Consider the following 25,111-nt stretch of genomic DNA (forward strand, 5'->3'; position numbering starts at 1 on the left):
GCGGGGCGCGCCGCCCCTCCGCGCCACCGCAGCGCCCCGCGCCCCCGCAGCGCGGCCGCGGCCGCTCCGCGCCTGGCGGCGGAGGGCGGGGAGGGTGCGTGTAACCAGGGACACGCACACACACACGCGCACACACGCACACGCAGGGCGGCCCTGCAGCGCCGCGCCGCTCGCCTTTGCGGCCAAGCCCCGGCAACAAAGACACCCCCCCCCCCCTTCCCCACGCACCCCCCCGGGGCTTCGCTGCGCGGCGCTGCCCGTCCCCTCCGCGGGATGTAGCCCGGCCGGGAGCCGCCACCGAGGCACCGCGGCCCCCCCCCGTCCCTCCATGCCCCCGCAGTGAGGCCCGGGAGGCGGCGGGCGAGCCGGCGCTGGGCGCGCTGCCGGGGCTGCCGGGGCTGCCGGGGCTGCCGGCCACCATGGGGAAATCCAACAGCAAGTTGAAGCCTGAAGTTGTGGAGGAGCTGACCAGGAAAACGTACTGTGAGTAACGGGGCCTGCTGGGGGGGGACGGGACGCCGCGGGGATGCTGCCGGGGCGGCCCCGGGTGCCGGGGGGAGGCGATGGGGCCCGGGGCGGGGGGTGTTGGGGTCCACGGGCGCCCCTGGGACGCGGGGCCGGCGCCGGCCTCCTCCCCCGGCTCGTCCCTGCCCGCCCGGCGGCGCGGCTGCGATCGCGCCGGGCATCGGCGCTGCCGGGGCCGCTCCCCGGGGGAGGGCGCAGGCTCGGCCGCGCTTTGTTGCAAGAATTCAGAGATTAGGCTGGGAGGATAAAAAAAAAAAGCAACCCACAAGGCAGCAGAGACGAGGGGTAGGGAGGCAGAGAAACACTCTGTTTTCTTATAAAAACAATTCGCCGTGGCCTGTTTCTAAGCCTTCAGTAACCGTGGGACAAGGGCCGCCTCCTGCCCACCCGGAGCGATGCCCCTGTCTTTTCCAGACCCCTCCTGCCCCTGCTTGGGGCATCCTTTCTGCTAGGGCGGCCTGGCCACGGGGTTTCGGTGCCAGGCGGGTACCCAGGGACCGGCCGTGGGGCTTGTCCTCCCCTCGCTGCTTCCCTGGAGCCAGGCACCTTCTCCCTAAACAGGGAGCCCAACCGTCTGGGTGGCTTTCAAAGTTTGGGTGCGTTAGTTGGAGGGGTTTCCTTTGTTGTTATGCTCCGAAGTGGAGAGAAGAGCCTGGCACGAGAGAGTTCGGTATTTTTCTGTGAGTATCTCAGTATCAGTTTAATAACCTGATTTTCTAAGTGAGTGGCTTTCCCGTCTGAACCTCCGCTGTAATCTTATTAATGTGGCTAGTGCCCGAGCCATCCAGTTTTAGCAAAATCAGAGTTTTTTTTCGGAAGGGTGCACAAAGGAAACAAAGGCTTTGGTGATTCAAGTTTGCTTCTCCGCTCGCAGGTTGAAAATATTCCCCCTTTGCTTCGCCAGAGAACTGCTAACGTCTAGCAGACCTGCGAGCTCTCCCCGCTGTCATTGCTGCAGTCCCACGGCAGCGCTTACCCAAAAAGGCAATAGATTAGGATGCAGCAAGTTCTCCCATATGGAGAAGAGGCAATACTGGTGCATTGCACAACCCTACAAGCGGGGTTGCTCTCTCATCGTGGCACAGGCGGGAGCAGGTTGCGGGAGGCATGTCTGCATTGGCAGACCGTGAGCGATGGTAGGAGAGGTTGGGGTACCCCGGCTGCGCTTCCTCGAAGTGGCTCGGGGAGAAGAAATCGTGAGAACGTGGCAGTGCCGGCTGGGCACAGACCCCGGCTGGAGCTGAGCCCCGGGTTTTGGTGTCCTCGCTGCGGCTGTGACCCACTGCGGGTGCAGCCGCGCTGGGCCAGGTGCGGTTATCCGTAGAATGGTAGAATGGTTTGGGTTGGAAGGGACCTTAAAGATCATCTGGTTCCAATGCCCCTGCTGTGGGCACGGACACCTTCCATTAGACCAGGTTGCTCAAAGCCCCATCCAGCCTGGCCTTGAATGCTTCCAGGGATGGGGCATCGACAGCTTCTCTGGGCAACCTGTTCCAGTGCCTCCTCACCCTTATAGTAAAGAATTTCTTCCTTATATCTGATCTAAATCTACCCTCTTTCAGCTTAAAGCCATTACCCCTTGTCCTGTCACTACATGCCCTTGTAAAAAGTCCCTCTCCAGCTTTCCTGTAGGCCCCCGTCAGGTACTGGAAGGCTGCTATAAGGTCTCCCCGGAGCCCTCTCTTCTCCAGGCTGAACAACCCCAACTCTCCCAGCCCATGCTCATAGGAGAGGTGCTCCAGCCCTCTGAGTATCTTCACGGCCTCCTCTGGACTTGCTCCAACAGGTCCATGTCCTCCTTATGGTGGGGGCCCCAGAGCTGGACGCAGGGCTCCAGGTGGGGTCTCATGGGAGCAGAGTAGAGGGGCAGAATCCCCTCCCTCGCCCTGCTGGCCACGCTGCTTTTGATGCAGCCCAGGATATCGTTGGCTTTCTGCGCTGCAAGCGCGCATTGCTGGGTCATGTTGGGCTTCTCATCAACCAGCACCCCCAAGTCCTCCTCAGGGCTGCTCTCAGTCCATTCTCTGCCCAGTCTGTATTCGCGCTTGGGATTGCCGTGCTGCAATCGCCCGCTCGGTTTGCAGCCGCCGTGACGATCCGATCTCCGATGGAGAGGGATCTGGGAAGAGCCAGCCCCGGCGCAGCCTCATCTGCTGGTGATCTCCTGCCTGCTGGGCTTTCTGCACCCCTGGGGTGGCTCGTCTCTGCTCAGGGAAGGTGCCGACCTCAGCGGGGCTGATGGCGGGGCACACGGGCAGTGATGCCCCATGTCTTACGGGCAGCCGATGCCAAACAAACACAGCGCTGGTGAAACCATCGTTTGCGGGCATGGGGATGTCTCTCTTGCTGGATGAGGCCAGCAGAAGGTCACTGCCTTTTGAATCACTTCATTCCCAACTTTCTGCTCTTCTCTCTTGGGTGCCGTCCCCTTTCCACCACACCCCCTCCAAAAAAGATTCCGGTCCTCTGATCGCTCCCTTGATGAGTTCCTGGCCTGCCTGGGGTTTTGCCTGCTTGCTCTGGCCCTCTTGCAGCCTATTTTTCGAGGTGCACCAGACCCACGTACCTGTGCAGGTGAGGCAGCAGCACCCGGGCAGCCGTGCCACAGGGCAGCGCGTGGCCCTTCGTGGGGCCGGAGCCCGGTGCAGCATCCCACCGTGCCCCGGCAGCACGCAGCCGGCGGTGCGATGCCTGTCAGGGAGAGCCGTCGCTAATACCAGGCTCTGTTTGTTGATCTCTGCTCGTTCCACCTCTCGTCTCTGGGATTAATTACTTTTGCTGAGTGTTTCTGCCCCTTTTCTGCAGCTGTCAAGGCGAACGCGTGTTCCCTTGTCTGGCAAAGCACTTCACAGGGCCCTCCCAGGCACGTCTGAGAGCCTCTGATTTATCTTCAGACCCTGGGAGATTGAAAAGATATTAATTTCCTTCTGCCTTTTGGGGAATCCAGGCAGAGGAGGTGCAGGTAGGAGGGCAGGGTTGCACTTAGTGCAGTGGAAGAGACTGATCCAGACCCCTGTGCCGTGGCTAGGGGACCAGCTCGAGCAGGGGATAGTCGTAGCCACAAATCCACGGCACACTCCAGGATTCCTGGGGATCTGCTTGGGAAAGGTTTTACTCCGCAGCACTGTGGTATTTCGGCACCTTTCTGGCAGACCGGCGATGACCATCCTTTGAAGAGCATCCCCAGTGCGTGGCTGCCCTTCCCGCATGCTGGCTGCCACGTTACCGAGCGGGCGCTGGCCCTGCCTCGTGCATCGTGCTGTTCTGCTGCTGTTGCAGCACATCTGGGCAGATGTCTCCAGGAGCCCGTAACTGGCAGCTAATGACAGGAGACCCGCTTTTGTCCCGGGGAGGGTCCCGCGGCAGTGTGAGCTGGGGCTGCGGTACACAAAGGGTTTCTCCCACGGTGCGATTTTCTTCCATTGCATCATTTGCTGTTTGTGTGGTTTCGAAAGAAAATTAAGCAAATAACAAAAACCCCCTTCTTGGTTTCGCTGGGATCGGCGGGATGGGGAGACTTCGCCTCCTCTCCCTGCTCCGGGTGGCTTTGGTACAGATTTATGTCTGGGGGACACAGAGGACCCGCGGCCTGCGCCATGTCCTCTCAGTGCTTTTCCTATGCCTGGTGGCTTCTCGTGTCCCCAGCCGCTGTCCCCTCTGGTCTCACCGTCTCCTGTTTGTGCTGTTTCTCTGGCCCTGCCTCAGTTGCAGCGATCTTGGGACAAGCAGCCGGGAGAGGAGCGTGGGACCACTCGTGTGCCCGGGCAGTCACGGGCACGGTGGTCGTGCTGGGGATGCTGCAGGGTTGCCATCAGGGGCCTCCAGGAGATGCGAGAGTTATTTCACTGCAGGTGTTCGGAGCAGGTTGTCCTGGGTCCTGCTAGCAACCGGACACGGTAGGGTAGGAGCCTGGAAACCTCGTCTCTTGGCTCCCCTCCCCACTCCGCTCCTGACTTACGGTACTGGGGGCCAGATTTTAATGGTACTTGGACACCTAAAGGCGCAGAAGGACACCCGGGGTCTGCTTCAAAGTGCCAGCTGCCCAAGTCCTGTTGATTTGGACCCATCACTGTGTGCCTTTCAGCATCTCTGGGCACCTGAGTGCCCAGGAATATCTGGCCGTGCCAAGCTCGCCTGTCTGCCAGGCGCTGGAGCGGCGCTGGCGGGGAGAGCCTGGCTGCAGGGCGAGGATTTAACCTTCCTCGGAGGCCAGGCTGGTGCCATATAGGACCGTGCGGGAGAAGCCAACACTGAGTGATAATAATAATGAATAATAAATTATGTAATTCCTTGTACTTCCATAGAGCCTTTCATCCAAAAGCTCTTAAAGTGCTTTATAATCATTAATTTATTAATCTTCCTGATGCCTTATTGAGATAGCTTGGAGACGCAGTTTTGGCCGCTGTGTGTGTTGTCCCAGGAGGTGATAACTGCCTAGACTCGAAGGAACCACCGTCCTCCCTGGATCGCGTTTGCCGGCCCCTCTTCAGCAGGGATTTAAGCCTGGGCTTAACTCGGGCCAGGTGCTTGTGGCTCAGGGCCGCGGTGGGATTTGGGATTGTGCTTAAGAGCCTTGCGGGGCCGCGGTCAAAGGGTTCTGCTAAGCTGGAGATTTATGAAGGTCCTGGGGTATGGCTGCTCTCTGCAGCCTGTTGTGTAAAGTGCATGTGTGCAGTTGTGGGTGCGGGATATGTGTCATGGGTGGAAATGGCTTGGTGTGGACTCCTGGTAGAGAGACTGGGAGATGCGGTGCTGAGCGTCCCTGCTTGCAGCAGCGCTCCCAGGCCGGCCCAGCCACAGCATTGGCAACCCTTAAAATCATGAAACAGGCTTAAAAATATGAGGCTGTTTCAGAAAAGCATGTTTTAGCTCTTTTTTTTAGTCATCTTTGGGGGGGTTGGATTTCAGGGTTAACTTTTCATAGCTATTGCCTGTGTCCGAACTACTAACGCTGTATTTTTTTTTAGCGCCAGCTGCAATAGCTGTGCAATCCAGCGCGCTCAGAGCCATGTAGGTGCAGCGGCATCACTGCTGGGACTGGGCATGGGATCAGGATGACGGTCCCAGTGTTCCGGAGGCCGCAGCGAGGCTCCGGTGAAGGCGTGGGAGCCACGGCGAGGGTGCCAAAATGACGCCCGTGGTGCTGGGAGGCCCGGGCTGCAGAGTGGGCGCGGGGAGAGCAAGATGCTCTTTTCCCAAGAACCGCGTCCCACCCACTGCGATCTATTTTGTGGATTTTAAACTCACTCTGGCATCATCATTTTCTGCTCTTTTACAATAAGCCACAAAATTGGCTCTGTTGCTCGACAGTAATGCATGGAATTAATGGGCATTAGTTTAAGAGCAAACTACAAACATATTGATTTGTAGTTATGGGGGTACGTACTGGTGGGTTGAGTTCTGCGGGAAAGGGAAGAAAATTCTCCAATTGCAGCAGTTTTCAGCCAGGAAACCGGGGGCACTGGGTTGGGGCTTTGCTCCGTCGTGCCGCCCTGGTGCCAGGAAAATGTGCCGGCCGGGGCGGTAAGCAGGAGCAGAGGGGCAGTCGGAGCAGAGGAGGGACCTCGGTGGCTCCCCAGTGCTGGTTTATTTTTAGCCTCCGAAGTGTTTGGCCCTGGGCGCTGGGTTTCTCTGCCAGGTTGGTTCGTGTTGAAATCCCTCCTGTTGCTCATCCAGCAGAAAGCGCGGCCAGGTGGTTACGGACCCGTTATCCCTCAGCGGCAAACGCTGGGTGCAATAACCTAAAGCATGGAGCCCCAAAGCCAGGCTGAAACGCGGCTCCCTGCCTGTGTCTGGCAGCTGCCTGCGCTCACCTCTGCAGCACCAGCCTCCGCTCGGCCCTACAAGCACCCATTTTGGGGCTGCCTGCACAGCCACGGGTAGGGAGCTGGTGGGCAGGATCCCACCCCGGGGTGGGAGCCCCGTGGGACCTGCTCCTGGGAGAGGGGCACCGGGATGCCGAGGTGGGCGCACGCCCGGTGTGTGAGGCTGAGGTTGGGCTGCTGCTGGCTAGCCGACCCGGCGAGTGTGCCTGCCTGCTCCGAGTGCTCTCCGTGTGTAATAGGATTTGCAGGAGCCCAAAAGGGAAGTTTTGGTGGGGGGGAGGAGAGCACCTGCCCAAGCACCCTGGAGATGCGCTGGGGCGAGGGGAGCAGAGCGGGTCTGTGGTCCCAGGAGGGCGATGGGCAGGACGCGCCGGAGGGATGCCCAGGCGCTGGCTTTTGTTTGGGGCCTGTTTTTACTGCAGCCACGTGTAACCCAGAGCCGCCAAGGTGGCAGCTGCGGTGCAGGTTCACTGCGAGCTCAATGGGGACCTGATGTGCAGCCTCCGGAGGGCTGTGGTGGTCCAGAGGGCATCTCCAGCCCCTTCCCCAGGGAGACCCCAGCTTGCTCCCAGCGAATCTCATGTCTGGTATCCCATGTGCGCACAGACCTGGTGTTCTGCACATAAATGCAAGTGAAGCAAGTTTTGGGGTGTCAGAAGCAAGTTTTGGGGTGTCCCTGTGCACCTCCCTGGGAGGTGCTTGCAATGCTGGGGTGGGAAGGGGAAGACGTGACCAAGGGCCCCTCGGGCTCCCTCTGCGGCAGAGCGGAGCAGCCGTCCCTGCCGGCTGCGCTCGTGCCGCTGCCTGCTGCTGTTCAGGCATCAGAAGAATCACATTTCATTTATCCCCTGACATGTTAATGGATCTGCTTAACCACTCTCCTGACCTTTGCTGCTGCCGCTATAATTAAGGTTGTGAAACAAGAAGCTCTGAAGGCATCAAAGGAAGCGGCTGCTTCAGGGAGGAGCCCGCGGATGCGCTTGCTCCGTTATCGGGGTGACATTCGTGGGGCTGTTGTGTTCCTCCCTCCCCTCCTCAGCCTCCCAGGTCATCTAGGGAGCTGGATGGGAAAGGGAGCCGGGGTCCGTGCCCTGCACCCCTGCCTGTCCGAGGGCAGGGGTGGCTGGGGGTGCTTACCCCAGGGCCACTGCTGCTGTGGTTCCTCGGTGGCCACTGCTGCAGGTTCCCCAGGCCAGCGGTGCTGGCACGGGGCTCACTCCCACACCTCCTGCACGTTGTTCTCCCTTCAAGGCACGTTTCTGGTTCCTACATGGAAGGAGGGCTGCCAGTGTTCTGTCCACCCATGTTTCTCCAGTGTCTCTTGATCGATGGTTGGACCCCATGGAGATTCCCTGGGTGTCTGTGCTACCTCCCATGGAGGAGCAGGTGTTCGGTGCCTCCAGCACCCTCTGCTTTGGCAGCCCTTGGCGCTGCCGTGGGCAAGACAGGGAGGGGACAGTGGTGGCCCTGCTGCCAGGGAGGCTTTGCCCTGCAGCGTCCTCCTGACGTTCCCTTGGCTCCAGGCTCTGACGGCTGAGTCGGAGGCTTCCCTTCCCCTGCCCGCGCTGGGGCCGGAGGGGAGTTTTCTCCTCTGCTTGGGCCAGGAACTGCTCCATGGGTTGGGGACAGCACTGTGGAGCGCCAGGCCATGCTGAAATCCCCGTAGCCATGGGGAGGATTGAGCAGGGGGGCAGGACACAGCTGCCCCCCGCACGGCCGGGGCAGGGGGGCTGCTCCATCCCTGCTCCCAGCAGCACTGGCGATGCTCTGCCCCGCCGTGGGGCATTGCTGCGTCGGCTCATGGGAAAGCTGGGATTAAATCCAGCCCGGGATAGACCTGCCGCAGCCACCGGCTCCTGCTGTGGGCGTGTTTCAGTCTGATCATTAATTCCCAAATGAAGGCACAGTCCTTTGCCCTTCCTCTGCTGCCTTTGCTGCAAAGAGCGACTGCTGCTTTTTGCCTGAACCCAATTTCCAAAGCCTAATGTCGGGCCCTTAAATATTTAATAAAGTCTAAAAAGGATTTTAACTGCATATTGGCTTTCCTGTTGGTATCAGCCCCGGGGGAGATGAGAACAGAGCTGCCTCATGGACCTGTTTATCCAGTCTGGGAGCAAGACAGACCACTAATGGCAACCACTGGTGAGAAGAGTGCCAAATGCACATGCAGGTCTCTCCGCATATTGCTTCGTATCTCAGCAGTAACAAATGACACCAATAACAGCGTCGGGCTTGTACTCCGGACGTCTCGGAGGCTCCCAGACCTGCCATGACGCTGGCGATGTCTGTGTCTGATGGGGAGCGAAGCCAAATTGGGCAAGTGTGCGGGGAGATGGGTGAGCTGGGATGGGGACGTCCCGTTCTGACAGGTAGGCAGCTCCGGCTGTGGTGGTGCCTGCGCGGTGAGGCTGCTCCGACATCCCTTTACGATAGGATGCTGTGAGGACGGGTACCCGCACGGGGACACCCCCAGCGCACGGGCGATGCAGCCGAGAGCGGAGACTGGGCACTGCCGGGGTGCACGGGGCTGAGATGGGGGCACGGGGGTTTGGGCAGGCTGCTGCGGGTCATCTCTGGGAACAAAAGAAAATGGCATCGGGCAGGGTCTTGCCGCGGTTGTTTTCATGGGGGGTGTCCCCAGTGCTGCAGCCGGGTTTTGCTGGGGTTGTGCTTTAACACTGCTTCCCCAAAGCTAGCCCTGTGCCCGCCCGGGAGCAGGAGCAAACCCCAGCCCCGCGGCCGTCTGGCCGAGCCTCGATGGAGGGCAGGAGGACGATGTGCTCTGTAATGTTTAACCAGGACATTGGTTACGTATTGAAACTTGAATTTTAATAAGACTGAGTAGACAGGGCCAAGCAACCCAAATTTCCAAAGTGCTGATGTGTGGCATATTTTAGAAGTTACCGTCATCGAATGGGGACCCAGGTGAGCTCTGAGGTGCCCCAAGACAGGGTGACGGATGGTTGGGGGGAAGGACTGAGCCCGCGGCAGCCTGGGGGGGTGTTTTCACCCCTTTGCCCCCCCCCGCAGGTACTGGGCTCCGTGCCGGGGGTTTGGTGCTGGAGCCGGAGGAGCGCGCTGCTGGGGGAGTCTCGTGCCTGTGCTCCAGCCATCCCCAGGGGCCAGCGGGTACTTGCCCCCTTCCCCAGCCTGCACAAAGCCACCCAACAGCCCAGGCTGCCGGAGTCATCCCGGACAGCCCCAGCATGTGTCCTTCCTCTCCCTGTGGGGAGATGCCCGTGCTGCACTAAGTGGATGCTGCCCAGCACCCATTTAGGGGCTGGATGAAGCCCCACAGCTACTGCACTCATCAATACCTCCAACAGCTTGAGCTGCTGCTGTGCTCTTGGCTACGTGTTTTGTAGGGATGAGGCCTGAAATTGGTAATGACTGCTCAGGTTATGTCGGGTAACCCACTCTGCAGGGCCAGGGGCTGGCGCTGGGGATGGGTCCGTCTGTGGCGACTGATGGGACCTCCTTGGGTCCGTGTTTGCAGGAGCAAGGTGTGAAGTCTGCACCGAGTATCCGTTCTGACTGCTGTACGGAGCCCTGTGGTTGCTCTGTGGGGACCAAGGGCTAATTCTGCGGTGGGTGTTTGTTGGGGCTGTGATGCTGACCCCCAAATCTGGGTCCCAGGGGCAAGGAGGGAAACCAGAGCGAGTGCATGCACTCGCATGCACATGCGAGCCCTGTCACCCGCTCGGTGGGGAGGGAGGGGGGAGCTTGTAATGGGTGAATGGTAACGTTGTGATGATGTTGAAAGTGGTGTTTGTAACAGATTCATGTTCAGACAATTCTTAAAGATGTGTTTCGCAGAGGCGAGGGGTGGAGTGTGTTGGGCATAAATTGCAGGGTGTGCGGGGTTCACCCTGGAGCACCGTGGTATTTTACGCATGAGGGACCGATTAGCTCATGCATGAGCACCCCAGTCGTTTCCGCATCAGCACCCAATAAGTTCACGCATGAGCACCCAATTAATACACACATGAGCACACAATTAATTTACATATGAGCACCCAGTTGATTTATGCATGGGTGCGCGGTTAATTTGCGCTGGATCGCACACTGGTCCATGCACGAGCACCCTGTTGGTTAATGCACGGGTGCCCAATTAATTGGTGCATGTGCCCCCCGTTAGCTCGTGCCTGAGTGTCCAATTAATTTATGCATGAGCACCTGATCCACTCACACCTGAGTCCCCAATTAATACGTGCACAAGTGTGTTATTTACTAATTACACTAATTTACACATGAGTGCCCAATTAGTTCACGCAGGAGTGCCCAGTGAATTTACGTGTGAGTGCTCAATTAGTCCATGCGTGAGCGCCCGATAAATTCATGAGTGCTCAAAAAATTTATGCATGAGCACCCAGCTGGTTTGTGCATGAGCACCCCTTTCATTCACACCGGAGCACCCAGGTAGTTCGTGCATGAGCACCCAATTAGTTCACCCAGAAGCACCCAAATAATTTATGCATGAGTGCCCAATTAGTCCGTGCATGATCACCTGATTTATTTTTGCATGAGTGCCCATCTAGCTCAGGCACGGGTGCCTAGTTAGTGCATGCAGGAGTGCCCCATTAATTCATGCCTGAGCACCCACTTTGCTCACGCAGGAGTGCCCACTCTGCACACACATGGGTGCCCAATTTGCCCTTGTCTGGGCGCTGTGCTGAGCGTCTGCAGCAGATTTAGGCAGCCTCAAACCCGGACGGGAGCCCCAGCGCGGGGCGATGTGCCAGCTCCCCCAGACCGGGATGCGCGGGGACCTGCGGGGACCATGGGAAGGAGCCGCAGCGAGTCCCTGGGGGAAATAAATGCCACAGGACCGCTGCCGCCACTCTTCGGCAGGTGATGCCGGACCAGTTGCCTGTGGGTTGGCGGTGGAGCCCACGGCCTGGCAGAGCGGGAGTGCCCTGCAGCGACGGGGGAACCACTCTGTGCCTGGAAATAATTAACCCTGGTTTCCCTGATAAGGCGGCGGTGCCCGTGGCCTTGTGGGATCAAGGTGCTGTCATAGCGGCTGGAGCGAGGCGGGACATGCCAGGGCTTGGCGGAGACTCCCCGCTGGCTGCTGCATGGGGACGGTGCTTGCCGAGCCTTTGGGAGCCCGAGCCCAGACGAGGACAGCCATGTGCCACGGCCGTGGCACATGGGAGCAAGGCTGAGCGTGCACGCTCCCGCTCAGGATCCGGCCCTGCGGCTCTGGCTAAACCCCTGCCCTTGCACAAACAGGGGAGGGGGTGGCTGCAGAATGGGAGGGCAGCACAAAAAAAGCCCTGTGGGGCTGAAGCATCGTGTCACCTCCTGCATCCCACCGTGGCCAGGGGTCCCCAAACCGTTCCGAATCCGGCCGCCTCTCCTGCGCTCCTTACTGCTGCCCTGTCCCCGCCGCGGTCCAGCGAGCAACGAGCTCCCTCGTGGGCAGGGTGATGGATGAGGGTTTGCAGTCCTGGGTCCCTCCTCTCCTTGCTGCCTGGCAAAAACAAATTAACGGGCTTGAGCATTGATTAACCAGAGCTGTTTCTTGCTGCAGTGGCAGCTGGGTGGTGGGAAGAGAGGGGGCACGCGAAGGGCGGGTGGTGACAGAGCTGTCAGTCCTCGCCTGTGCCACTGGGGATTGATGGAAAGGTGGGGGGGAGGGTTGGGGGTTTTTGGGTACCGGTAGCTGGGAGGAGGGAGCTGGGGGCTGCTGGCAGTGCAGCCCCACTGGGCAGTCTCTGCTCCTCTGTGCTGGGTGAGATGTGTGGCTGAAACCCTCTTCCCAGCTGCGATGGGAGCGAGGATGGACCGACCAGCACTGCGAAGGGGCAGCAAGGGCCCGTGGCTGCGGCTTGGCCATGCGGGGCAGCTCCTGTGCTGCTCTGGGGTGACTGCCCCTGCTGCCTGCACCTGCTGCCTGCTCCTGCCTGCGGTGCGAGCCCTGCGCTTGGCATTTCCCCGTGCTTTCCTAAGAGCAGTGGAAACAAAGATGCTGCCAGCACGAGCTGCTGTGCGGTGTTGTACATACGGGAGGGTGTCTGCGGTGCGTAGCCGGGGCTCCCAGCTTGGCGATGCCTCTTACAGCGTTGCGGTTCATAACGAATGCTAATACCCTGCCTTTATTTAGCGCCTTTCATCCCCAAGGATCCCCGGGGCACACTGCATCCTCTAACAAGCTGCTACGTGTGCTATTTATAGCCATCCCCATAGCGGCTGCGGGAACGACGGTCCCTGGGGAGCATGGCACAGCAGGTCCCTGGGGAGCATGGCATGGCAACTGAGCCCAGCCGCAACCCCGGCTTGGCAGGGGCATGGCGAGGGAGCCGGCCCTGCTCCGGTGGGATGCTGCAATGGGGCCGCTGCAGGTAATCCCCTTGTCCTTGAGCACTCGGGGTCAAACCTGGCTGAGGTTTATATCGCTGCAAATTGATTTGCATCGGCTCAGCATCACGCCATAATCGATTCTGGGGGAGGGAAATGCAGCAGCCGCCGCCGCGCAGGTACTTTCTGTGAGCTCGGCTGGGCTCTGCACGCTGGGGAGCTGCAGAGGCTGGATCAGGGAGAGCGGAGGGATGGCCCTGCCCCTGCACGTGTCCCCTGTCCCCAGCCCCAGGATGGGTGGCTCAGCCCAGCCAGGAGAGTGGTGTGTCCCCAAGGCTTCCACGGCCATGGGTCCCTGCTGCGGGGATGGGCAATTAGCATCCCTAATCGGTGCCACTCGGAGTGTCGACACCCAGCGAGGTTGGAGCAGCTGGGAAGTGGCAGCCGTGAAGCATTATCTGTCTCAGATCCAGAACTGCAGACACGGGGAGGCAGGTACCTGCTCATTCCCAGCTTGCCCGGCCGCAGCGACGCTGGGCTTGGGGCCGTGGCGTTTCCCTGCGCTGGGAACACTCTGCCCCGGGGTGAGGGAAGATTTGGTGGCAGCAGAGGGATGCCCCCAGAGGTGGGTGGTTTCCCAAGGGCTGGGAGATGGGGGCCGCATTCCCACCCCAGGGCAAACTCCGCAGCTTCCCCTCGCACCCGGGGCAGGAGGAAGGGCACCGGTGCCAGTGCGCTGGAGGAGGGATGGGGCTTTGCATGGCCCCGTTCCAGGGGTTCACATTAAAAATCCCACCTCGGAAGCCCTGTGCCAGTTTTTGGGCTGGCACCTGAAGAGCCCGCTCTGTTGGAAAAGCCTCTCCCGGGAGCATCACGCATCCCTGCTGTGGGCACGAGGGGAGCTGGCTCCCTCCCTCCCTCCTGCTCCAGCCCCAGCGTGTCGTTACCAGCATTTCTACTGTACTAAAAAAAGCACATATTTCTTAATTGTTTCCTGCTGGAGTTGAAAAGCAGCTCCCAGGCCCAAAATAGCACATTGGGGGAAACACTGCCGAACGAGAGAGAGAGAGCAGAAGGCGATTCGCCTGGAGGGGCTGAGCCGAGCCCCGACCAGGCTGCTGCCATTGCCCATTTTGCCTGCCCCAAGGGCTGCCTGAAGTCCTGCCGCTCACCGTCCTCCTCCTCCTCTTCCCACCTGCCTTCACGGGTGCCTGTGGGCGATCAGGGCTGCAGAGCTGGTGCCTGGGGCATTCCCCGGGGCATCCTTGGCTGGGGGCGCTCCTGGCTGGTGTCTGGATGCTTGTGGGGAGTGTGTGCAGGGAAGCCTGTTTCTGTTAGAGACGTCACTCGGCAGCTCTCTTTTGGAAGGATGCTTCCGTGCAACCCTTTTTTTTGGGATGGGGAATCCTTCAGGACTGGCACGACTTCTTTTTGGCCACCCCAGCTCTGCTGCTGGATACAGTATGTCCCTCCTGGCTCCCTCCTGCCAGGAGACCTCTGTCCTTTCCCCCTGTCTGCTCTCCTCCTGCCAGACAGCCCTGCCAAAACAACACTCCAGATCCCTCCTGCGGCACGGCCAAAGCCCTCAGTGTCCTTCAGCCCAGGTGCCGAGCATCCCTGTACCTGCCTCCCCGCTCTTTTCCCCGGGTGCTGCCGTCTCTCGACATCCCGCTGCAGTACGGCGGGTGCTGCCGCCCTCCCAGCACAGCCGGTCCCGGCGTGGCCGCCGCAGCCCTTTTCCAGCTCCCTGGGGAGGCAGGGGGAGAGGCTGCCGGCCTCTCCACCCCATGGCGAGCCCTTCCCGGGGGGTTTGCAGGCTCTGTCCCTCCAGTGGTCCCTGAGCTGGGACAGAGGGACCCCTCCTATACAGAGGGACAGCCTTGGATGCAGCGATTCCTGCCCACGGGGATGCGGGAGCCAGCACCCGGCCGGCTGCGAGGTGGGGGCCAGCGTGTGCCCTCTCGGCCGCCCCACTGCTGCCGCCTGCCAGCCCTCACCTTCTGCGGCCTGCGCCTTCTGCCAGGCGCGTTATAAATCTTTCTGATAGAAAATTGCTTTCTTTTATTTGCCATCCAAGGTAATTGGCATCTCTTGATGTGTCTTGGGTCTCTATTTTTATCACCCGTTTGCACATTGACACATCTCCACTCTGCCTCATTATCCCAGCACGTTTCAGACCTATTGCTTTTTTATTATTATTTAGATGCACAATGCAAAGGAAATGACTAATGAGGCCGTTCCCCCGTGCCCGCCTGCTGGCACCCAGCTCCCCGCTGGCGTGCCGGCCAGGCACCGCTCCTGCAGCAGGGACAGGCACCAGCCCCCCGCCCCGTCGGGCTCCCCGGCATCCCGCATCCCATCGGAGCCTTTCCTCTGCTGAGGACATTTGCGATCTCAGCAGCTGTCCCCGGGCTGGGGACACTCGGGATTGCCAATGCTCGCCATTTTCTAGCTTGTCACGGTTTTGGGGTTTCTCTGGAGCCTGGTAAAGTTTCCCAGGGCCCCGGCATGGGTTTGATGATGTTTCTCCTTGTGGCTCAGAGGCAGCCGGTACCTGGAGGGATGCTGGCCCTGGGGCTGTCCTCTTGCTCACGATCAGTGTGTGGGTGTTGGGCCGGGCAGGTGCCTTCCCCAGGCTGCCTCCCGGCAGATGTTTTGGCAGATGTTTCCAGGGATGTTTTGGCTCTGGGGAAGCAGGAGGACAGGGCTGGATCCTCCCCAGGATCAGCCCAGCCCCTGTGTGGTCCATAGCATCTTGCAGCAATGGTGCTGCACTCCCCTGGCAGGGAGCAAAACATCTTGGTGGGCTCCCTGGTTTCAGGGCTGGAGGGGCCCCAGCACCTGCAGCCCCGGCCCCATCGGCCACAGGGCTAGCCCAGGCTGTGCCTCGCAGGCAGCCGCTTGCGTGTGGGTAACACACGGCAGCGCACGGAGCGAGCGAGCCTGCGGGCATCCCCCCAGGGAAGTCACTTAGGTGAGGTGCAGAAGAGCAGCCGTCACTGGGAAAGCGCTAAATTCCTTTCTCTTTTCTTTTCTTTTTCTCTTTTCTCCTGTTTTCTCTTGCAGTTACGGAGAAGGAGGTGCAGCAGTGGTGAGTGTCCGGCGCAGCGGCATGGCGGTGAGCTGCCGGGGCACGGGGCTGGCGGGCGAGGCAGCAGGAGCTGGTGGCACTCAGCAACCCTGCCAGCCGTGCAGAGCAAGGGGGTGCAGGAGGGTGCGCCTGTTTTGGGGTGCAGGTGTTTGCTTATAGAGGGGAGACGAGAAAATAGAGGGTTTTCTCTTGCACACCTCATGCACAGCACACGGTGGGGCTTGGCTCCGGCTGCTCTCAGCCACCCGTGTGGGATGGTGCCCACTCCGTCTCGCCTCTTCCCTTCCCATAAGGGCAGCCGAGGGGAGCGGGGACGTGGGGACTGTCCAGCTGGTGGCCGTGACCCTGGCTGTGGGAGGCCGGTGCTGTCCCAGCGTGTCCCTGTTTGCAGCGGGGCCCGCAGAGGCTGGCAGGGGCTGGGAGTGTGGTGCCTTGCTGGCAGCACGCTCTCACCCCATCCCCTCCGCCCCACTGAATGCGACGCCCTAGAAAAGCCACCGCTTCCCTTTCATCTTCCTATCCCACCAGTCAAGATTTGCTTTCTTTATCTCTTTCTCTCATCCTTCCCCCCGCTCCCCGATGAGTCATAGCTGCAGCAGCGTGAAAAAGATGTCACCGGCGCTTTGGTTTCCCACCTCGCCACCCCCTTCCCCTCCTCCTCCTCCAGCCCTCGGCCCGCTGCAGCGGGCGCCTGACAGATCTGGGCGACGCGTTGCATAATGCTCACGCACCCTGCATGGTCCCCACGTGGTCCCTGCACCCACGGAGCCGGCGAGCCCCTTCCCCTGCGCCCTCCAGGGTGGCACCTTGTGGTATCCAGGGCCAGCCCGGAGCTGGGACCAAGGCCTTTGGAGGTGTTTAAGCGCTGATGGGTTTTGGGAGATGCCCTGGGCTGTGCCACCCCAAGGATGCAGTAACCCTGCTGTGCCCCCCAGCTCCTCCGAGCAGCTTTCACTTGGGATCATGCAAAAAATGCCGTCACGGAGACTCGGCTGCCCTGGGTGCTTCAGGCCGCTGTGCTGTTCGTTTTTACCGGGGCATGGCTGCAGCATGTGTGTGCCGAGTGGTGGGTTGCAAATTGCCTGTGGGGTTGCTGTCGATCGTGAGTCCCTCTCCTGTGGTGGTGCAGCAACTCAGGGCGAGCTTTCGTGGCCGCCTCCGTGCTGGAGAGACGCTTGGATGCACCTGACGTAGCGGGGCCATGCCACAGTGGTGGAGGGGAAGGGGAGCTCTGGCCCTTGGGTGAAGCTTTCCATTTGCAGCTTCTTGCTCAGGAGCCATGTGCATTTGAAGTTCTGAGCGAGGGATAGAAATACTCTCCTGCTGGCCCTGTGACAGCTTCAGGGCCAAGCGAGGCATCGCCTGCCCCGGCACCTCTGCAGGCAGCATGGCTGTGCTGGCGGGAGGTGACTGTGCAGAGGGCTTTTTAGTTTAAAGTAGGTTTAAAAGACTCTCCCGGGTGCTCCTGGCCGGGCAGCGGGTCCCTGTCCCCTCCCAGGTCCTGGACAATGTTCAACAGGAGCCTGGTTGTGGCTCGGTTGCCACTTGTGGGCTCGCAGTGGGGTTGGAGCAGTGTGGTGGGCACCGCTCGGTGTCACCGGTGCTGCTCGCTGCTTCTCTAGGCTCTCCCCGCTGCCACCCTCACTGCGGTGCCCGCAGGGACCTTGTCCCACGGGGCTGGGAGGTTGCGGGCGGGTGATGGGAGCAACACAGGGAGCACCAGGGACCTTCCCAGCTCCAGCCCACCGCAGCACTGGGGAGAGCCCCGTCCTGGCTCCGCAGGGCTTGGGGGGCTGCATTCAGCGGGGAGACCCGCCTGGTGCCCATCCTCTGCCCTTCCTCCGCAGGTACAAGGGCTTTATCAAGGACTGCCCCAGCGGGCAGCTCGATGCTGCTGGCTTTCAGAAGATCTATAAGCAGTTCTTCCCCTTTGGCGACCCAACCAAATTCGCCACTTTTGTTTTCAATGTCTTCGACGAGAACAAAGTAAGTCTGCAAGCCAAGGGCATGGTCCGGGAGGGTCGGGGCTGGGTCCGTGGCAATGGTGGGACGGGTTCAGTAACGCGGCTGCACGTTCCTGGGGCGTGAAATGAAAGTGGCGCAGCTGTAGCGAGTGAGCCCCCGTGCTTATTTTAGTCGATGAGAGTCACGTGGGAAAAGGCGATGAAGTGGCAAGCGAGAGAGGAGAAACGCGATGTTTCGGTGCCGCTGACAAAAGCCCACCTGCGCGGCGCCCCCCACGCTCCAGAGTCGCTCCCGCCGGGATGCTCGCCGTGGGCTGGGCACAGCGGCCGGATCACGCTGCTGGAGATAAATGTGCATCGCTTCTCCCTCCCCATTGCCTTTTCGGATGTGCCCCCTAAGAGCACCCGGCATCGGGCAAGCATGGGCAGGGAGGACTTTGCGGGGTGGGGGTGGCAGCGGCACCCTCACCCCCTCTTTCCCCCCTCTCCAGGATGGGAGGATCGAGTTTTCGGAGTTCATCCAGGCACTGTCGGTCACCTCCCGGGGGACCCTGGACGAGAAGCTGAGGTGTAAGTGCTCCTTGCGGGACACCGGTGGGCTCAGCCCCGTGAAGGGGGCGGGGGGTGGCACGGGGGTGGCGATGGGGTGTGTGTCCAGTTTGGGGGGACTGCAGTCCCCAGCACCTTGGCATTGCTCTGGCTTGCAGGGGCGTTTAAGCTGTACGACTTGGACAACGACGGGTACATCACGAGGAACGAGATGCTGGACATTGTGGATGCGATTTATCAGATGGTGGTAAGTGGCGGGGCAGGGGGCACGGGGCGAGCAGTCCCTGGGGGTCTCCGCTGGGCTGGAGCCCGGCTCTGCGGGCAGGGGGGCTGCGGAGAGGATGCTGAAACACCCCTGATTCTCTTCCTGGGCTTTTTTTGGGGGGGTTGTGGCCATCATGGCCGGGGCAGGGTTTGGATCTGGCCGCTGAGGATGGCTCTGGCACGAATGCCAGCCCTCTGCACCCTGTCCTGATGTGGGCAGGGGCAAAACGTGTGTCCTCGCCTGGGGACACCGTCCAGGCAGGGCACGAACGGCTGCGTGACCGGGTCCTGTCCTGCTGCCGCAGGGAAACACAGTGGAGCTTCCCGAGGAGGAGAACACACCGGAGAAGAGGGTAGATCGGATTTTCGCCATGATGGACAAGGTGAGGATGCTCAAGTTTTTTTTTTCCTGGGGCCAAGGGATTTAGGAGGCAGTTGTGGGCCCCCTTGCCACGTCTCGGCTCTTGCAGGTACCTCCTTCCCCTGTGAATACAAGGTCTCAGCTGCCGCTGGGCTCACTGTAGACCCCCGCATCCCTCCGGGATCCCCGTATCCATTTGAGGGCCCCCAAGATGGCATTGCACCCTCCATGGCATTCCTCCCTGGCTGCAGGCGTGGGTGGTTTGATGGGGAAACCAAGGCTATGGCAGTGGGGGGGGACCCAGGTAGCTCTGTGGGATGGCGTGGGTGCTGCTGGGGTCCCAGGGTGCTTGGTCCCGGGTTGCTCAGTCCCGGGGTGCTTGGCATCTCCCTCACTGGGGCGAAGCGGAGCTGCAACGGGAGTGTTTTGCAGAATGCCGATGGGAAGCTGACGCTGCAGGAATTTCAGGAGGGCTCCAAGGCCGACCCCTCCATCGTGCAAGCTCTCTCCCTCTACGACGGGCTCGTATAGTCCCGGGGCCGAGCGGCGGTGAGTGCAGCACGGGGGGGCCTGGGGGGGCCCAGGGGGGCCCCATCTCCCACCCACCTGATGCCATTCCCACCTTCCCCAGGGGCGGGTGGCTGGTTCTCGTCTGCTGAAGCATCCAAGCATGGGCATTCCCCCCAAATCCAGCTGGGGGGAGATGCTGCCCCCACACCGATGGGTTTCCCCCAGGTCCCCCCCGTCCCACAGAGCACCCCAGGACCGCAGCCCATGAGGACACGGTACAAACCGCCCTGCTGGCAGGTGTTTGCCTGCGGCACAACTCACGCTCTCGCCTGCAGATGCGGCTGCAGAGGAGGCAGGGAGGCAGCTGGTGTGCTGGGGGCATGGGGATGCTCTGGCGAGATATTCTATTAACTGTTTTATTTATATTAGATCTTATTACATTATGCCCTGGAGCTGGCAGGGTTTGGCATGGCGGTGTCAGGGATGCTGTGGTTCGCAGCATCCTGGGGGTGCTGGGCTGAGCGCCTCACCGTGCCCTGCAGGGCCATGCAGAGATGTCTCTTGGGATGATTTTGGTCATCGCAGCGCAGACAGTGTCCGATCGTGGGGATTTTTTTTAACCCCGCTGGAGTTTTGAGCCTTTCAAAATCTTTACTGTGTTTCCAGCTTTGCCCTTCCAGCTGCGCTGGTGTGGTGTGAGATGGCTGCAGGGCTTTCTGCCCATCCTTCTCACCCAATTTTCCTTCTCCCACCCTCTCCTGCAGATGCCTGGGGGAAGATGCTTTCCGTGCCATCCGACCGCCGCCGTGCGAAGCTTGCCTGTCCCTCTCGGCCTTCCTTTCTGTTCCGCGAGCAAAGGATGCCCTCGAAGCGTGAGCTCACTCTCCCTCTCCGCACTCTGAACCAGCCGCTGCCATTTGCCAACTTCTGCTTTTTCCAAAAAAAAACCCGCCACAGACCCCGGTCTGAGCGGCAGCGAACGCCCGAGACTTCAAGGCCGGGGGAACGGGTCGAGCATCGCCGAAGGCAGAGCCCCACCCCGGCCTCCTCGCCCTCTTTGCTCTCCTTTCCTATGTTTTCGGATGGAACTGCGGATGCACCGGTGCTGGTGTGGTCCTCTCCTGGGAACCGGCCGGCTGGAGACGGAGCCCAAAGGTACTGGGGGGCCGTGCACCCTGGGGTGCTGCCTGCGCGGGGTGGCCGGGGAGCCGAGGCACCGACGGCGATTGGGAACACGGTCCTGGCGTCACCTGCGATGTCGCTGGCAGCCCAGCCTGGCTCACTAGGGATATATATTATTATATTATTGTTTTATTTTTTTTTCGTGAGACAGTATTGTGCTTTTTCTTTTTTTTATCTTTTTTTTCCCTTTGGTGGAAAAAAGTGAGGCTTTTTTTATATGCCTATCTCGATGAGCGATATCCTTATTTATTTGTTGTAAATGTTGCTGCCGTGTTTAGTCTCTCGTGTGTGTGTCTGACCACCTAGGTGATGATCTGTAAGGTTTACATGCTCGTACACTATTGCGGGGCACTGGGAGCCTGCAATAACAATGAAGCCAAAAATCTGCCTTCCCCCGTCTCCTCCCACCCCCCGTGTCCCGAGCTCCGTGGGCTGGTTGCTGTTTTAAGGGGATGCTGTAGCTTCTTTTCCTCTTCCCATTTCCCTGTTTCCTGCATTTTTCTGCTCACCCTTCCCTTCGCAAGCTCAGCCACGGCTCACTCAGCCCAGGCTCTGAGCGGTCCGAGCCCACTCCATCCCTTAGCTGGGCAGGGCGAGGAAACCGCCGGGTACCAGAACATCCTAATTTCCTTTTATTTTCATTTTCTCACTGCGTGGAGAAGTAGTAATGGAGCCAAGAGTTGGGTTTTGCTTTCAGGCAGATTCCTTTACTATTTTATTTTTTACAGACTGGGGGAAGGTCTGTTTGCACCCCAGGGAGGTGGCTGTGAATTAGCCCGTGTGCGGTGGGGCTGGGGGAGCAGAGGGGATGCTCACAGGGATGGCATGCTCCGTCCCCACATCCTGGCTGGGGTGATGTGGCAGCTTCTGCCTTGGGGATGCCAGGCTGGGAGACGTGCAGCTTGGGGTGTCTCCTTATCCCCTTGCTCCTCATTTAGGACTTGGGAGGTTTTGCTGTAAATGGAGAGCATGGCCCCAAAGCGGAGCCGCTTGCATCTGCCCTGGGGGAGGTGGAGGGCTGGGGAAACACGCCTGGAGACACCCGAGCGTGGGGCTTAGAAACGGCCCCCCAGCCGCCAGCGGTGCCCGTGTGGCCTCTCCATCACCCGCCACCACTCCGGGATGTCCCCAAGCAGGGCTCAGCCCTGCCGGGACACACACCGTGGGACACCAGTTGGCATCCGCGCTGGAGGACGAGCGTTACCTGGATGCTGCCGCAGCTGTTTCCATCCGCCTTGGCCCCTGCCCTGGGGAAGGAGAGATTTGCATCTCCTCGGGAGCAAAGTGCAAGATGCCTGTGGGACCCCTAAAGCCAGCCGGGGTGCACACCCCTCCTGCTCCGACACGGTTTGTTCCTGGCCCAGCAACCCCAGTGCCGCTCTCCCACCGCCCTGGGGGCTCACCCCTCCATCCCCAGTCCGGCTGGTGGTGGTGGCATCTTTCCGCCTCGCTGTCTGTCGGGATGTCTGCAGCTCCTGCAGCCAAGCCCAGCCAGGAGGCTGTCCCCATGGCGGTGGGAGGTGACATTGGGACATAGAGGACGTTCTCACAGGTGTCCCACGATGCAGGAGACAAGACGGTGCCCCAGCGGGGTCTGAGTCCTCCCAGCGTGGCAGGGACAGACTCCAGCCAAGCGATACTGGTCCTTTGCTGTGCAGCCCCGCTCCCCAGTTTCGGGGCTGTGTGCTCGTGGCACTTTCCGATACCCATAAAAAAATGCCCTTCCCCATCCCCAAGGAGACTGACCTCAAGTCCACGTGCAATATTTCTGCTGCTTCTGCGGTTCCTGCCCCTGGGAGTGCCCGTGTTTCATTGCTGGGGGCTCCGGGAGGGTGTCACCTCGCTCCCTCTCATGGAAACTCCTTTTCCTTGATGCTTTGTGGCCAAAATGCGGCTCTCTTGGGTAGATCTTTGCAGCGCCTCCAACTTCTCTAACGCTCGTCTGCCAGACCGGTCCCTTCCCGGTGCCAATCGATGTTCCCAATGAATGTGACACTGCTGTAATCGCTTCTGCTGATAAATGATGGACCCTCTGATGTTTGACATAATTCCCAGGCAAAGGCAAACCTCATTTGCTCTGACACTTTCCCCTGAAAGGCTTTTAATTTTCGGACGACCTGCCATGCTTCGAGCTCCATCAGCGCTCGCCGATGTCTCAGCGAGGAGGCAGCCCTGCAAGGGCAGCGGGCATGTGGCCCCCGTCACGGCTGGGGTGAGGGACCGGTGTTGGCTTGGGGGAGCTTCAGACCCCAGAAATACCAAAATTCAGTGTCCACCAGGCCAGTGCTGCCATTACTGGCAGCACCCTCCTGCTGCCGCTGCTGCTGGAGGGCTCAGGGATGGAACCCAATGCCTCATCCTCCCTCGCCCCTTGTTAAATATTTGCACATTAGGAAAAAAAAAAAAAGAGCAAAAAGGAAAAAAGTTTTATGCCTGTATTCAAAAGCTCTGTGCTGGCTGTGAGGACCCTGTTGGTTTGGTGGCAACAGTGAGTTTTCCTGGGCAGAGGCCCCTCCTGCAGAGTCAGGGCTGCCTCTTGTCCTGGGTCCCAGTGTGGGGTCTGTCCTGCCCCGCTCTGGGCATGCTGAGCATCCCCGAGCAAATCATTTTGGCCCCAGTATTCGCCCCTGGCTGCAGATTTGGGACTCTGGCTTGGATGCTTCTAGCCTCCCTTTGGGGAGCACTGAGGGCCCCCAGCTCCTCCTGAACGTCACCAGGATCTGCAGCTTCTCGGCACTGCTGAAAATAAGGCTTGAAGCATCTCACGCTTGGAAATGTTGGCCTTAACCTCCTTGTGCCTCAGTTTCCCCATCAGTGAAGTGGCCTGGGTGAGCCATTCCCCCTCCAGAGAGTGATTCGATGCCTGTGCCCAGGGGAGCGTGGGCGCTGGATACGGCTCATGGCTGCGACCGCAAGGGTTTGGCAGGACCCACCGAACATCAGGCACGTGCGAAGCGCCGGGAGTGGGGCATGAACCACTGGGTTGGAGTTTATATCATCGAATAATTCATTTCGGTCTTCTTTTTACACCTGCTCATTATTAAAAGCGAACAGCCAACAAGACCTGATTTGTTTCTGTTTATACTCGGGTTCCTGATGCCTGTCTGAAATAAAGCCGGCTGCAGCCCTGGCGATGGGAAGGGGACCCGAAGCACAGCCAGGCAGAGGCGAGGGTCCGGCCCCGGCGACTGCGGCGTGTCCCCCCCACCTCTCATTTGTCCCTGTCTGTGTTGCCCCATTAAAATGCCGTGTCTGTACTTTCCTTTCTTTTCACTTTTCTGTTCGTGTGCTGACTGTTGCTGCTTTGTAACCGTCTTTCCTTGAGCTCTGGGGCTGGGCTGGGCTGAGCTGTTTCCCCCCAAGAGCAAGGACGTGGGAGAAAGCTCGGGGGGCAGATTTCCCCCGGACCCTCTCCTCATGGCACAAACCAGGACCCGAGAGAGAGAAGCAAAGTGGGTTTTTCCTCTGGAGCAGCCCTTTAATTGCTGTGATTTGTAATGAGACTGGGCAGCCCCCAGGAGTGCTCCCCGCCGGGTTCACAGAGAGGGGTGTTTGCTTATGGGGGACCCCAGACCCCGTTTGTGCTGGGTACCAGCTGCATCTCACCCAGCCACGCAGAAGTGGGTGCCCGTTGGTGCCTGCCTCCCACACCGGCAGGTCACGGCATCCCAGTTGGATGGAGGGGGTTGAGGCTTGGGGACGCCCATCCCAGAGCCACTGCTCCCCCCGAGCGAGCAGGGATGCGCGTAAGCATCTGCCACCGGCTGCCGTGGGGCTGCGCTGACGCGGGGGGTGGAAGGGTCTTGGGGTCTCGGGGTCTGGGGCCGAGCCCCTCTTGGAGCAGGGCTGGCTTCAAAGCAGGGCCAGGCGTGGCACGGGGGCAGCCGAAATCACTGGAGAGCTGCCCTCTTCCCATATATTTAGGATCGGGGGGGTTGGATGGGGTGGGTGGGTGACCCGCAGCCAGCTCGCTGTCCCATCGGCCCCAGCCACAGGGTAAAGGTGGGGATCGGGGGCATTTTGAGAGGGCAGCAGCCACCCCTCCTTGGCGGGGGCATTGGAGGGGAGGGGTCCGGCTGGGGCGGTGGCAGTGGCCAGCGGGGCAGGAGTGAGGGCTGGGGGCAAAGGAGGGAGCTGATGGCCCCGGTCTCGGTGCACAGTTTTGGGGTCTCAGTCACACGTGCCAGCCCTGACTCTGTTCCAGCAGTGCTGCAGGAAAGCCGTCCTTCCCATCTCTCTCTCTCTGCTCCTGCGGCCGCCAGCCCCAGGTTGGGTGCCACGTCCCGTGGGACCCCTGCCCGGGGAGCAGCCAAGCCCTGGGCTGAGAAACAGCAGCTCCAGCAAAGAGCCTTGTTTGTAAAGATGAAGCCTGTTTGTGCGTCCGTGCCGGTGTCTCGGCTTGCATGCCCTGCTGCCTTGTCTTGAGATGAATTCAAGAGCAAACCAAGCAAACGAAACAGTTTAAAAACAAAAGAAAACAAAACAAAACCCAGGAACTTTGTGACAGTGGAAATAAAAGCTTAATGACAGTAACGAA

General features: G+C 60.1%; 1 protein-coding gene across 1 annotated transcript; it reads left to right on the forward strand.

Annotated features, from left to right (window-relative positions):
* The first annotated feature begins 130 nt into the window (after nt 1–130).
* NCS1 (neuronal calcium sensor 1) lies at nt 131–25,111 on the forward strand. Its single transcript, XM_087752709.1, has 8 exons — nt 131–483; nt 15,720–15,744; nt 17,592–17,730; nt 18,200–18,278; nt 18,416–18,504; nt 18,827–18,904; nt 19,315–19,431; nt 20,157–25,111. The coding sequence occupies exons 1-7, from the start codon at nt 420–422 to the stop codon at nt 19,411–19,413; spliced, it is 573 nt and encodes a 190-aa protein (XP_087608835.1). The 5' UTR covers nt 131–419; the 3' UTR covers nt 19,414–19,431; nt 20,157–25,111.

This window comes from Nipponia nippon, unplaced genomic scaffold (assembly GCF_047370975.1).
Source record: "Nipponia nippon isolate SJK-2023a ecotype South Korea unplaced genomic scaffold, ASM4737097v1 scaffold_16, whole genome shotgun sequence".
NCBI classification, from domain to species: domain Eukaryota; kingdom Metazoa; phylum Chordata; class Aves; order Pelecaniformes; family Threskiornithidae; genus Nipponia; species Nipponia nippon.

Coding starts and splice junctions, on each gene's coding strand:
- NCS1 (XM_087752709.1), top strand. CDS start 420: ATGGGGAAATCCAACAGCAAGTTGAAGCCTGAAGTTGTGGAGGAGCTG. Junction 15,745..17,591: donor GAGAAGGAGGTGCAGCAGTG/GTGAGTGTCCGG, acceptor CTTCCTCCGCAG/GTACAAGGGCTTTATCAAGG. Junction 18,279..18,415: donor CCTGGACGAGAAGCTGAGGT/GTAAGTGCTCCT, acceptor TCTGGCTTGCAG/GGGCGTTTAAGCTGTACGAC.